The 14,312-nt window shown below is 51.6% G+C and overlaps 1 protein-coding gene across 1 annotated transcript; it reads right to left on the bottom strand.

Annotated features, from left to right (window-relative positions):
• Window positions 1-939: 939 nt before the first annotated feature.
• Window positions 940-3,688, bottom strand: LOC146394426 (testis-specific Y-encoded protein 3-like). Its single transcript, XM_085008956.1, has 6 exons — window positions 3,091-3,688; window positions 2,419-2,496; window positions 2,179-2,290; window positions 1,941-2,086; window positions 1,748-1,832; window positions 940-1,096 (listed from the first exon to the last, which is right to left on the bottom strand). The coding sequence occupies exons 1-6, from the start codon at window positions 3,634-3,636 to the stop codon at window positions 1,080-1,082; spliced, it is 984 nt and encodes a 327-aa protein (XP_084865082.1). The 5' UTR covers window positions 3,637-3,688; the 3' UTR covers window positions 940-1,079.
• Window positions 3,689-14,312: the final 10,624 nt, after the last annotated feature.

Below are 14,312 nucleotides of genomic sequence, written 5' to 3'. Positions count from 1 at the left end.
AAGATGCACTCCTGCTGCTTTGCTTACAATTTTGGGCCTTGGCCCAACAGAGCAGTACCCTGGGTGATGGGCTTAGGCCCATCTGAAAATAGGAGTATTCACTACAGTGCCATCGTGAGGCAGGGAGCACAGGGCTGGGTGGCCTGTTTAGCATCCACACTCCCCTCAGCCCTTCTGCATTTTCTACCCAAAGGAGTGCCCTCCCCGTGGGGGCAGGAGAGGGACTGAGATCACAGGAACTCACACACGTGCAAGGAAATTTGTTCCTGTTTATCTGTTTCCCAGCAATTTACCGTTTCAATTGGTCACTTCTGCCAGAACAAAGCAACATCACCGCTGCCCTTCACAGTGCATATTTCCCTCCCTTCCTCACAGTCCTCCACACCCTATACGCCCATTTCCTAAGACGGTGCCCAGACCCCTAGCCCTGAGAGACCACTCAGCAAAAGACCTAGTGTTCATATGCAAAAGGAGGGCATCTGGCTCAACAGGGATTTGAAACTTCAGCCTTCTTCCCTCTTGCACATGGTTAAAGTGTCTCACAATATCCAATAGGGTCCACGCTGAAGGACAACCACCCACAGAACTGAGTATTTGCATTTCAACTTTGGGCCCTTGCTCACCAGATCCCTTCCTTGAACTGCCACACTTCCCTTGTAAAAAATGAGGGTCTCCACTTAACCAGCCCTACTCTTATCTCCCCTTCCTCCCCAGCTCTCAGGGCAAAGGAAGAAGTGCGTTCTCCAAGGCAACCCCAAGGCAAGCTTTGCCCCTCTCTACGACTCTCCACGGACTGGGAGTTCCCAGGCAACAACTTGAAAGGCCTACCTGGAATTGACATATTCACCCCAGACCCCTTGCACAAACAATACACAGACTCGTGTACTACACGCTGTTTATTTATCTTCCGGTGTGACTCCACGTTACCGGCCTCTCCCTCTCTGTATGTTTCACCACCAAACGGTTCTTCATTTCTTTTCTGTGCACAAGAACCACGTTGACTATTCACGTCCATCTGAAGCAGCTTCTTCGGTTTTCTGCTACTGTAGGTCAGTGGGTGATGCTCCATCACTTGAAACTCACAATCTGGCAGTTCCTTAGAAAACGCATGCAGACACACATGTAAAAACACACCCTCTCTGAACAACACTGGAGACTGTTCAAATTATTCAAGGCCCTGCCCAGGAGAGACAGTCGCTTCCCCTTCGGCGATCTCTTATACGTTCTCCAACCACATGCTAAAAGCTGTCCTTCATAATCTATTCACAAGGCCAAGTATTCTCAGAATGGCTATGGGAGGCAAAGGAGATGCCTGAGGAAACTAAAACACAACTGTGGTGACAAAAGCAGAGAAAATGACTGGACTGCAGGGTAAGGACTTGCACGAAGGAGACTCGCCGACCTTTGTGGAAAGGGTGGGTGGAGGAACATTAGGCCAGCCCAAATTTAAGGGGCTAGTAAGCAGGCCTGAGGGTAGGGATGATGGCTACAGAATGACAGATCAAAGAAGTGGAGCTAATGAGTTGGCTTCACTTCTGAGTGACTTTCCACAGTCACGCTGCTTCATCGGCCTCAAACTACCCTATACTCACACGCGGTTTTGCATTGCAGTTCACCAGACTGGAGGTCTCGTCCTATGCCCTTGCGCCCTAGCGTCACTCTCTGAATTTCCTCTGAGACTCGGTTTCTCCATGAGCAAAGTTCCAGACAACACTCATTTCAGCACCAGGGGCCCTGGGCTCCTCACCTGTCCTCCTCCCTGGAACTTCTCCCAGTGCCTTCCTCCTCAGGTAATAATGCAGCGGGTTGGGCCAGAGGTCCTTACTGATGATCTGGTAGGGGAGACAGGCCAGGCCAGGCCAGGGAAGATCAGCCCACCCCCTTCCCCAGGCAGGTGAAGTTCCAACATCACCTTTTTGAGAAGGCTCAGAGGACCTCACCTCAGCAATCCCACTAGATCCAGCAAAGTTGTGGTCAGAGAACCAGTTGAAGAAGTTAAGGCCGCTGTTGCGGTGTCTGCGTCTGTAAGCCTCACGTTCAAAACCCTGCTTCCACTGAATGGGAGTGAAACGACATGCCTTATATCCTGTAGAAAAAGGCATGTGGAAATGGGCCTGGATCACGTTGCACGTTCAACCACGCCCCCTCCTTCTCACAAACCATGGAGCCTCCTCTTACCATTGAGGTTAACAAGATACTCCTTAACAATCACTTCGTTCAGGAAATAGGGGTTCTTCCGGAAGAACAACATGATTTTGCAGCAATCAGTCGGCTGCCTGAGTTCCTCCACCTGCCAGAAGCAAATGGAGAAGGGGGGTGAAGTCACTTTTGAGGAACCTGTCTTTGCTGTTGTCCATGATAAATCATTTTTCCTCTCCTCCCCAACTACCTCCCCTCCCTCACTGTCCCTAAACCTACCTTCAAATTAGTCATGTAGCGAAGCATGTCTTTATCTTGGTCACTCATCATGGCCAACATCTGGGGATGGTTCACAAACTGCTTTAGGTCAAGGAGCCTTCAGATCCCGCTGGTAAAAGGGCTGTAACTACAGCGATAACCTGGAGAGCACCCTGGCATTGCCTGAGCTCAACTCCCATTCCTAACTCCATTCCTTCAACACAGACTGCATGGAGACCCGATGAGTCCCATGTGCTGTGCCTAAATGTGTATGAACAAAAGGAGACTATGTTCCTGAGAGAGACAAAGAATCTCCATTTGATTCTCCTGGACAGCATAAGCTTATTTCTCAAGAGCATACACTGCTTGCTCTGACTAGGATGTGCATTCAGACCCCTCTCCTCCCCTTCCCTGCAACTTTATTCCTGTGCATCACATACCTCTTTTGCCTGAAGCCCTGGTGCTATTCACAATACCAACCCGGGTCTCTGCGACTAAACCTAGTTCTGGTTCCTGCTCTGTATGAGTTCAAACACAGCCACAAAATTCCACGGTCAGAACTGCCACAGTGTGGCCCCAAACAGGGACTATTCCCCACGCAAATATTCTGTTCTGTGACCTGCCTCCTTCAGGACGCTCCTCGTGCACCAGCTCAGCCACAGTAAGAACCTTTAACTACAACATGAAGGATACAACTTTGACCCAGAAGCCAGAGATGCCCTGGATGGTGGTGCTTCTCTGCTCTAGGTGTGGCTTCCGCCGCTGCCATGTCCTGAGCTTCAGCCGCGAGAAGGCCTGGCTAGCTTGCTTATTCACAGGCTCTAGCTCAAACTGAAGCGCTTTCAGTGCCTCCAGTGGGGACTGCGCGGGCATGGGGGCCCCCCCGAGCTCTTGCTGGTCCCGCTCCTGGGCCTTCTCCTCCCGCTCCTCAGCCTGCTCCTCCTCCTCAAACTCCTCCACCTGCTCCTCCGCCACCACCTCCACCACGTCCACGACGTCCTCCATCAGCAGCAGCCACGCCTCCCCAAGCCCAGCGGCCTCAGTTTCCGCTGGGGCCGAGCCTTCCTGGAGGGCCTCCACCCTGATGGTGGTACACTCCCCAGCAGCGCCACCAACTACCGACTGAGGCCTACCCACCTCTCCTGTCCGCTGAAGTGCCCCTCCTGCCAGGAAGCCACCCCAGGACTGCTGGGCGGCGGCGGCAGCGCTGTTTTCCCCAGGCCCCGCCTCACTGGCCATGTGGCCCTGAGCTGAGGCAGCTCCCAAGGGCCTGGAAGTGCGAGCACAGCGGCTGTTCCGCAAAAAGGTCGACCAGCAGGACTTGCAAAACTTATAAGGTACGACTCCACCTAGGGGCGCTGGGCGGCAAAAGCCCGGTAAGCATGCGCAGGAGCGTGAAACATTACGCATGCGTGTGAATTCCGCAGCAAGAGGTCTGAGCCTCGGTAGAAGACTCAGCCACCCAAGAGGATTAATACGAGACAGCGAGGTAGGTTTCACCCTCTACTGCCACACCCCTCAGCCTGGGGACAACCGCGGTCAGCCTCCGACCATCCCCAAGAGCTGCCCCCGACGTCAAGTAGCCCTCCAGACTTACATCGGGAGCACTACTGAAATTGCCGTGCTGAACCTAACTCCTCTAAATTAAAACCGAATTTCCAACTGAGAAAATGGAATCCAAAGTCATTTAGAACCTACAATTCAGGGAGTCTTCCCACTAGATATGAGGAAATGCAGGGTACTGCAATGACTTTGCATACCCTATTTGGATTCCTGCCTTAGGCAAAGCCTTTTCTGTTCTTGCCCCAGGTCTTGAGGCCTGTGCCCAAGTTGCCTTGTGCCATGTGCAGGCCGGACTGGGTGCTGCTCCTGGCAGCCTGAAGGTTGGCTGTGAAAATTCAAGGGAGACCCTGCTCATCTGCCCCAGATGTGGATGCAGAGGGGAGCCAAGCTCCCAGGGAACCACAGGGCTTTGGCCATGCGGGCAGAGGCTGGGGAGGGAGCCTTGGTGGACCGAAGTCAAGGTGGGGGGGGGACGGTACTGCTGGGGTGCAGAGGGAGCGGCCCAAGTGATGCCACCCTGCAGCAGTTGCAGGAGGCCTGAAGCCAGGGAACAACGGCCAGTCGACCCAACAAACGTACTCAAGGAGCCTGTGCTCTTTGGGAGACCGTCACTCCCACTGAAAGCTCAGGGGGTCTGCATCCTGGTAGCCTGGGTGCCCTGTGGTGGCCCAGGCCCCTCCATCATCCTCACAGCCCTGTGTGGGAGGCCGAGGAAGCAGCCCCGCTCCCAGGTGCCTTGGAGCCACAGGCCCGCCCTTTGCTGTCCCAAGCAGAGTCCCAGCTTGTGGAGGACACGCCTTTCAGTGCCCAGGGCTTGCCCTGGGCTCCCCTCCGACTTCTCCTTTCAGTTACCTCTCCCACTGGCTGGTGCCTTCCTCCCTCCCGCGGGTAGTAGGGCAGTGGGTGGGGCCACAGGTCCTCGCCCATGATCTGGGAGGGGAGACAGGCCAAGGCAGCACAGGGCAGGCGTGGCCCAGCCCCGACCCCTTGGCCAAGAGCCCGGGGACACCCTCATAGCCACGGCTGAGTGGGGGCTGGAGGGAACCCACCTCAGCCACCCAGGTAGACCCTGGGCAGTCGTGGTCAGACAACCAGTGGAGGAAGGTGAGGCTGCTGGGGTGCTGCCTGTGGCCGGGGGGCTCGCCGTTCCCAATCCCGGCACCACCAGACCGACGTGGAACGGGACGCCCTGTATCCTGGACGAAAAGCGGGCGTTCAGGCGATGAGCGGTCAGCCCGCCATCCATGCCCCCCGCCCCCCGCTGCCCCACCAGGCAAGCAGCTCCTTACTCAAGAGGCCAAGCTGATACTCCAGAAGTAGAGGTTGTGCCCAAAGCGAAACAGCAACTTGCAGTGGCCTCTGGGATGGTCCCGTTCCTGCACCTGCCACGTCCCAGGTCGGGGGAAGGAAGAGAGGTTATCCGGGGGTCCTGAGCTTGCCTGCTTGCCAGGGGTGACTCCCTTCTTCTTCCCTGTTCCCTGGGCACACAGCCAGTACTCATGGACAACCGCCTGCCCCTGAACTCAAGGCCCCAGCCCTGCTCCCCCCACCTGGCCTCAAGCCCCCCAGACTGACCTCCCAACTGGGCAAGTAGCTAAGCAGGTCTTTGTCTTAGCGCTCATCATGGCCAACAGCTGGGGGTGGTTCATAAGCTACCACAGGTTCAAGGACGTGTCCCCTGCCTCATGCCACCCAAGGAAGAGCCACAAGCACCAGAGCCGGTCTGGGTGAAACAAAAGGATCTGGGCCCCAAACAGGCATTCTGTCAGACTCAGGCACTGCCTCCCTCCCACCCACCTGCGGCAAGACCTTGCCCAGGCACCCTTGTGCACCTGCATGCGTGCACACAGACAAACACACACACACGCAGATGCCCCCATGATCCTCAGCAACCGCCCTGTGTTCCCACATGCTCGTGCCTGGGAGATGCTTGGGGTCCTGTGCCTCCCATGCTGTCTACAGCCACATGGGGAGGGCTGACTTCCTGAACCCTTCTGATCACTACAGGGGCCTCTGAGTGCCACGTGCAGGCTCAGCACTGCTCCCATAGACTCCACGGGCTCTGCCCCTGTCCCAGTGACGCCTTCTGGGATGGGATATGGCTGTGTGTTCCGAGGCAGCCCTTGCCCCTTCACCTGAGCCACCCTCAGGGGGGGTGAGGCTGTGGGCCTGGAGCCTTGGGTTTGTGTGTGAGTGTGTTTGTGTATGTGTGTGTGTGTGTTGGGGTGGTGTCTGCATGCACCCGCATGTGTGTGTCATGTACACAGTCCAGGGTGGGGGCCAAGGGTCCGGAAAGGCAGGGATTGTGGCCTCCAGGCATGTGAGCTTCTGTCGGCCAAGCCCAGCACGCTTTTCCAGATGTAATCCAAAATCCTGGGCTGTTACCTTGAGGTGATGATAACCTGGACCCTGATTTCCCAGAGGCCACTTCAGGTTACCCTGGAGAGAGAGATAGGCCAAAGTGTGCAAGAGGGCACCTGCAGCTTGGCCCTAGACCAAGAGGCTGAGGGGCCAGGCAGAGGAAGATGATGCCCACTGCTTTGATTATGATTGGTCTTGATCAGAGGTCGTAGAGGGGATGGGGTCCTCAGAGGTGCTTCCTGCCTAGGCCTCAGACCCCACTAATGGCTTAAGGTCTTTGCACCACCATCCAGTGCACACTATGCAAAACAATACCCAGCACCTACCGCACTGCACACAACACACACACTCATCCACACACCACACAACCCACACACCATACGCAACCACACAACCTACACAGCCTACACTTACACCCAAACACAGCGACCTCCTCAAAACACAACACGCAAACAACCACACCACACATATGCACAACCCACACACAGGTGCACACCACACACACACACCTCTCACAAGCACAACCCACACAAACCCCATGACGCAATCAGACTCAAGGCAGTGGGCGGCCCCTTCCTCGGCCCCGCCCTACTACACTCCACCCCGCGGTCTTTGGGCCTAGGGCTAAGCTGCAGGTGCCCGCCTGCCCTCCTTTGGCCCGTCTCTCCCTCTCCAGTGCAACCTGAAATTGCCTCCAGGACATCAGGATCCCGGTTCCGTTGGCCCCTTCCACCTCAGGGAGCCCTCCCACTAGGCCTGAGGAAATGCCCAGCGCTGCAGTGATCCTGCATAGCCTTCCTGGAGGTCCAGGTCTTGGGCAGCAGGACGCTCCCTGGCGTGCCAGGGCAGTGTGCATCCGGCCTTTGCTAGGGTGGCACTCCCAAGCCACTCGAGGGCCGGGCAAACCTTCAGGGTCCAGCACAGAGCCCTGTCCTTGGATCTCTCACTTGGCCTGTGTGGTTTCCTAGGTGTGCGGGCTCTCTCTGGCCTCCTGACCGTCTGCACGTGCCTGTCCCTCTCGTCGCTCACAGCCAACCTGACCGAATGCACCCCAGCCAGGATGGCCAAGGCGTCTCCTCCCGGGTGGCCGGCCCCCACTTCGGGCTTGCCCTTTGTGTGCCCACGCCTTTGCATGAGTGCCTTTCTGAGGCTGCTCCCCAAGGCGTGCCTGGCTGGGAGGAAGCAGAGGTGATGTAGGCCCCTGCCAGGAACCGAGGGGTACCATAGGAGACTCAGCCTTGGCCGCACCTTCCGGAGACACCTGGAGGCAGCCCGGTCTTTGCTGCATGGTGACCGCCCGGAAAACAGCAAGCCCAGACAGCGCGGTGCTAGGGACAGAGCCCGGTCCAGGGCCGTCGAGCCCCCAGTGCCTAGCCCGAGCCAGAGAGCAGGGATCCAGTGCCTTCCCAGGGGTGGCTGCCCTTAGCTAGAGGGAGCCTACACCTTCCACCCCTCCCTGGGCTGCCTAAGCCATCGCCATCCATCCGGCTGACCAACACAGAGCTGTCCCGATTTCGAGGGCTCTGTCATCAGCTGGCAGCGTGTGAGGGGCCGGCAGTCGGTGAGGCAGCGGGGACCAGCCAGTATGCCAAAGATGCCAGGCCAGGCCAGGCCAGGCTTTTCCCAAGAGGCTCCTCCCATGGGGGAAAAGGTTAGAGTGCCCTTGAGAAGGAGGAAAAGGTTGTTGCAGATTTGGGACTTGACAGAAGGAGCCGCGGGGGCGGGGGGGGCGGTGGTTAGTGGTGTGGCTGTGGAGGGACTCTAGGGGTCTCGGTCTGTGTTTGGACTGCGGCCCGTTGGGCGCCTCCAGTCCTCCGCCTCGACTCTGAGCTCCTCAGCGGCGCCCGACCAGACTCTAATTTCTGCCTGTGGGTGGAGGGGGGCGGGACCATGAGTGCCCTTAGACCCTGCTCCCTGGCTGAGGCTGGGATCGTGCGGCTGATTGCTCTGGCCTCCCTGTTTCCGCTGGTCCAGGGGTTAGGTCCCTTCCTGAGAGATGTCGAATGTGTCCAGGGTCTATCCGTCCAACGCGCCTTGCCCCAGGAGGGCCTGCCTCATGCAGGTGAACCCACTCGGGTCACGTCAGGGAACACCCCCATACGCCCACAACCACACCCACCCCTGCACACAATGAGTCTCACAACTGCCTTTTTCTCGCACTCCCGTGGACCCCTTCATGGCCTGCTTGCTGGGCCCGTACCTACCCGAAAGATGCCCGTGCTCCCTTCCCACCTGCTCGGGCACAGGGGCTTTAAGGAAACCCCTCCCCACATGGGTCCCATGCCGCCCATCAGGCCAGTGTGTGCCTGACGTCCCAGAGGGAGGGCGCTGCGGGAGACCCTGGACCCAGGACGCACCAGGCCATGCAGGCACCTGCAGGCCAGGACCCCTCCCAGGCCCCTCTCCCTGCCGGAGGATCGAGTCTCCAATTAGGCAGTCTGCCTCGCTTGGCCTCCTCCTCCTCCCAGGCCTGCCCTCACCAGAATGCCAAGGCAGGCCGCACCCGGGTCCATGCTCCACTTCCACAGGCCCACCTCCCTCCCGCAGACAGGGACATCCATCACCAGTGGGTGCCCAAGCCCTGCAAGACCATCTCAACTCATGAATACCGCAGGAACCCCCAGACAAACACACACCAAGGCAGGACCACTTGGCACAGGCTTTATGTCTCGGCCTCGTGCCAGGAATGTGCCAGGCACTCGCTGGAACTCTCACTGGCCTCATGGCTCTCCAGGCTCTAAGCACTCCTCTGGGGCACCCCGAGACACCTCAGGCCTCCTCTTCTTCCACTTGGCCCACTTCATTCTCCATCACCTTCATCTCCTGGTCTTGGTTGCCTGGAATACACACAAGCACACAGGACACATACGTACAAACACACACGAGCAGAGGCATTCACAGTCATACACACAGGCATACAAACACACACAGACACACTGATGCCACCCTGGTCCCCACCCCCTGACCTGCCTTCACACTTGTTCCTGCCTGAACGTTTCTTGGTGACCTGTACCTTTCCGGTTGTCTACGCCCACATTTTAAGGGCCAGATTCCTGAGTTATTCCTATTAATGCAGGGGTCTGTGTGTGCTGGGTACATTCCCAACACTTATCCTTTGTCTTGAGTAGTTCTGGTGCTACCCTAGATGTATTTTCCTACATAGAGATTTTTTGATACCTACATGTCTTTGAATATCCACTTAAATATTGCTTTCCTTGAGAGATATCTGCAGTGAAACAGTGACAGAGAGATTTGATCTTATTCCGTGTTATAACATGAGGTACTCTACCTGACACCTTACCTCCCTTAGGCAGAAAGAATGCTTGCAAGGCAATCTCACTGAAAAAGGAAAATCTGAAAAAATGTTGATTATAGAATTTATTTGGTGTTTCAAAGAGATTAATATACTACACTATGGTTATTGATTCCTTTTTCTTATTTAAAATTTTTTAAATTGTTATTTCTCCAATACAATTTTTTTTCTACTGCACTGCATGGTGACCCAGTTACAGATACACGTATACATTCTTTGTTCTCCCACTACATGCTCCACCATAAGTGACTAGACATAGTTCCCAGTGCTACATTGCAGGGTCTCATTGCTAATGCATTCCAAAAGCAATAGTTTACATCTATAAAGTGCCAAGCTCCCAATGCACCCTGCCTGCTCCCACTCCCCCTTGACAACCACAAGTCTATTCTCTAAGTCCATGATTTTCTTTTCTGTGGAAAGATTCATTTGTGCCATATGTTAGATTCCAGGTGTACGTGATATCATAAGGTGTTTGTCTTTCTCTTTCTGACTGACTTCACTCAGGATGAGAGTCTCTAGCCCCATCCATGTTGCTGCAAATGGCATTATGTTGTTCTTTTTATGGCTGAGTAGTGTGCCATTGTGTATATATACCACATCTTCCTAATCCAATTGTCTAATGATGGACATTTGGGTTGTTGCCATGTCTTGGCTATTGTGAATAGAGCTACAGTGAACATGCAGATGCATGTGTCTTTTTTAAGGAAAGTTTTGTCTGGATATATGCCCAAGAGTGGGGTGGCTGGGTGATATGGTAGTTGTATGTATAGTTTTCTAAGGTACCTCCATACTCTTCTCCGTAGTGGTTATACCAGCTTACATTCCCACCAACAGTGCAGGAGGGTTCCCTTTTCTCCACACCCGCTCCAGCATTTGTTATTTTTGGACTTTTTATTTTTATTTTTTGTCTTTTCTAGGGCTACACGCCTGGCATATGCAGGTTCCCAGGCTACAGGTCTAATCAGAGCTGTAGCCAACGGCCTACGTCAGAGCCACAGCAATGTGGGATCTGAGGCACATATGTGGCCAAAACCACAGCTGGCAGCAATGCTGGATCTTTAACCCACTGAGTGAGGCCAGGGATTGAACCAGCAACCTCATGGTTCCTAGTTGGATTCATTAACCACAGAGCCATGGCAGGAAGTCCTAGCAGACTTATTAACGATGGCCATTCTCTCTGATGTGAGCTGGAATCTCATGGTAGGTTTTTTTTTGTTTGTTTGTTTGTTTGTCTTTTTGCATTTCCTTGAGCTGCTCCTGCGACATATGGAGGTTCCCAGGCTAGGGGTCTAATTGGAGCTGTAGCCAACAGCCTATGCCAGAGCCACAGCAACGTGGGATCCAAGCCATGTCTGCAACCCACACCACAGCTCACAGCAATGCCAGAGCCTTAAGGCACTGAGCAAGGCCAGGTATGGAACCCACAACCTCATGGTTCGTAGTCAGATTTATTAACCACTGTACCACGATGGGCACTCCTCTCATGGTGGTTTTGATTTGCATTTAGCTAATAATCAGGGATGTTGAGCATTTTTCACGTGCTTTTAGGCCATCTGTATATCTTCCAGACTGTAGGAGAAATGTCTATTCAGGTCTTTTGCCCATTTTTCCATTGGGCTGTTGGCATTTTTGCTGTTGAGTTGTGCAAATTGTTTGCATATTTTAGAGATTAGGCCCTTGTCAGCTGCATCATTGGAAACTATTTTTTCCAATTCTGGAAGTTGTCTTTTTGTTTTCTTTTTGGTTTCCTTTGCTGTGCAAAAGCTCCTCAGTTTGATTATGTGCCATTGATTTCTTTTTGCTTTTATGTCTGTTGCTTTGGGAGACTGACCTGAGAAAACATTTGTAAGGTTGATGTTAGAGAATGTTCTGCCTATGTTCTCTTCCAGGAGATTGATGGTGTCTTGTCTTATATTTAAGTCTTTCAGCCATTTCGAGTTTATTTTTGTGCCTGAGTGAGGGTGTGTTCCAGTTTCATTGATTTGCAAGCAGCTGTCCAGGTTTCCCAGCATCATCTGCTGAAAAGACTGTCTTTTTCCCATTTTATGTTCTTGCCTCTCTTTGTTGAAGGTTAATTCACTATAGGTGTCTGGGTTTATCTGTGGGTTTTCTATTCTGTTCCATGGGATTTTACATCTGTTTTGGTACCAGTACCGTACTGTTTTGATGACTGTGGCTTTGTTGTATTGCCTGAAGTCTGGGAGAGTTATGCCTTCTGCTGGCTTTTTTTTGTTTGTTTTGTTTTGTTTTGTTTTGTTTTTGTTTTCTTGTTTTTTCTACCAGAAGTCACCAAATTGGAGTTAAACCTATTGAGACAAAATTGTTCCAGTCACTTCAAATAAATGCAGCAAGTTCCAAGTTGCAGAGAAGGATGATTCATGCAAATATTTTGTCCTGAGAGTGGACTGGCTAGAGGAATATGAGAAGACAGCCACTGGAGGGATTGAGCACTCTTGGGTGCATTTGGAAAGGTGTTCTTCAGAGCATAGTTTACATCATTTCAGACAAAGATTTTTCTCTGGTTCATGTAAGAACCATAGACTAGGTTAATATTCCCTTGTTACTAAGAGCCAAAATATATTTCACTTCCTATTGTTGGAAAGACAATATCCTACATAACTATTTCATCTCCATAGGAATATGGAACAATGACAGGATGAACCGTAACCGAGACGGTGTTCTAGATTATCTCCTCTATAGATAGGCCACACAAGACCATCTCCATCTTCCTTCTGCATGGAGAGAACCTGGACAGTTAATTCAAAGAGATTTGTGGCCCTGCATATCTTAAGGTGTTGCCATCCTCATCTTTATGTTCCTAGGCTGAGCAAATGGGCACAGGCTCACATTACCAGCCCAGTATAATCATTGGTATTGAAGTGGTTTCACAGCACAGAACTTTGAGTTGCCCCTTGGAAGGTTGTGGTTTTTCCTGTTTGTGGATGGAATTGGATGGTCATGTCAGAGGTGTGCATCTGGATTAAAGGTGGGTTTGATGCCCAAAGTTCTCTCCAGAACTTCCTTAGCTAAAGCCTTTCAGATTGAGGAAATATCCAACAAGCTCTCTACAAACCCCTGGTGCATGTGGAACATTGCCAGGGAAAGCCATTAACCATAATTATTTTGAAAATTTTCCCCAACATACAGGTATCTCAAGACAAACACCATTTTCTTTTTTCATGCAGAGGTGCTTTGCCACACTTGAAAAATATTATGTGGCCTACATGTCATAAGCTGATGAAATCCTGATCCTAACTATTAGTGCAAGCATAACAAATAGGCTCAGATTTCCCTGCTGGGTTAATTTTGGTGTTCTAGCACATTTAAGTAGACATCCTTAAACGACCTTTTGGAAAAAGATTCTCCAGCTTTTCTGGGTTGCTTTGCGTACAAATGGTGGAAATGGTTTGACAACAGATAGGTGTTGCTACTCTGGATTTCAGGTCGCTTTGCTCTCTGAAGGGTGTTCAGGAAATTCCTCAGGCAAACATTTATATAGCCCAAACAGGGTGAATTTAATTTGGCTAAATGTACTTGGTCTGCACATGTCACTGTCTATTTCATGCTCTATCTTTGCAGAGAGATTCTGGGATTCCACTCAGACAGCAAGATATCTCATGCTTCCTCCACCTAGGCAGAGGCTCACCACTCTCGTCTGATATTCATTCAGACACCAGAGTCTCCATGTACTTACTCAACACACATTTTTGCCAATTCATTGCCAGGACCATAGCATTTGATTTTTGCTTTGCAGGCTATTTACCTTGGCAATGTCACTTTTTCATACTTGCCCATAAATTTTGATCTTTTCTAAGTCTAATTCACACTATCCTAAAAATGGTAATCCAAGTAAAATATATCTCACTCTCTGAGATTTTGTTGTTTTGAATGGTGCATGTTGGAGATGTTGTTTTTCCAGTAGAAATTTAAAAAGATGTGCTTATAAATCGTGTTGATTGTAAAAAGCCCATGTATGTGTATTCAAAAAAAATTGTAATCCAGTTACCTGTGGGTATCTGCAGACATAATTACCTAAAGTAGAATTATTCTATCACTACAGGTCTTTGACTCCCCACCCAAATTTACTATGCCTTGAGGTAGGCTCTGCTCTGAAACAGGTTTGATATAACTCAGGTTTTTTATCTGCCCACAGGAGATGAAATACCTAACCTCTCAGTTCCCTGTTCTAAGAGAAATGCTAAAAGGCAACATGAATGTGTACAGTAATATGGGAAAAGGGCAAAAAATAAGTGGAGGTGATATCATTTATTCCCAGTTTTAAAAGTTTTGAAACACTTCGCACTGTTTTCTGATCATTCTCATCCCCAGAAATCTCCCAACTGATGTTAAACATAAAGAGAACCAATAGATCTACACATTGTATGACACTCTCAAATATGTGGTCCTAAAATTGCCCATGAGGGAGAGTCTGGGAAAACATTTGGTCATGAGAAAGGACATGTGGGGGGAATAGGAGAAGACAGCAATTTTAGGAAATGAGAATTCTTGGTGGAATTAGAAAGTTGCCTCCAGGAGCATAATTCATGGCCTTTAGGCCTCATGTTATTCCAAAGCTCAAATGGGAATCATGAAATGTATGGATGTACACGGCTTTGTAAGAAACAAAATTGACTTCCCTTCATTGTGTTGGAAAGACTAATATCCCAGATACCCTTTT

This window comes from Sus scrofa, chromosome Y, assembly GCF_054392235.1.
Source record: "Sus scrofa isolate SSC_HxYL_T2T_F1_AM1 chromosome Y, Sscrofa_HxYL_maternal_Yorkshire_Landrace_v2.0, whole genome shotgun sequence".
NCBI lineage: Eukaryota > Metazoa > Chordata > Mammalia > Artiodactyla > Suidae > Sus > Sus scrofa.
Note: the sequence above shows the minus strand (reverse complement) of the source record. Positions and strands in the feature narration are given on the sequence as shown.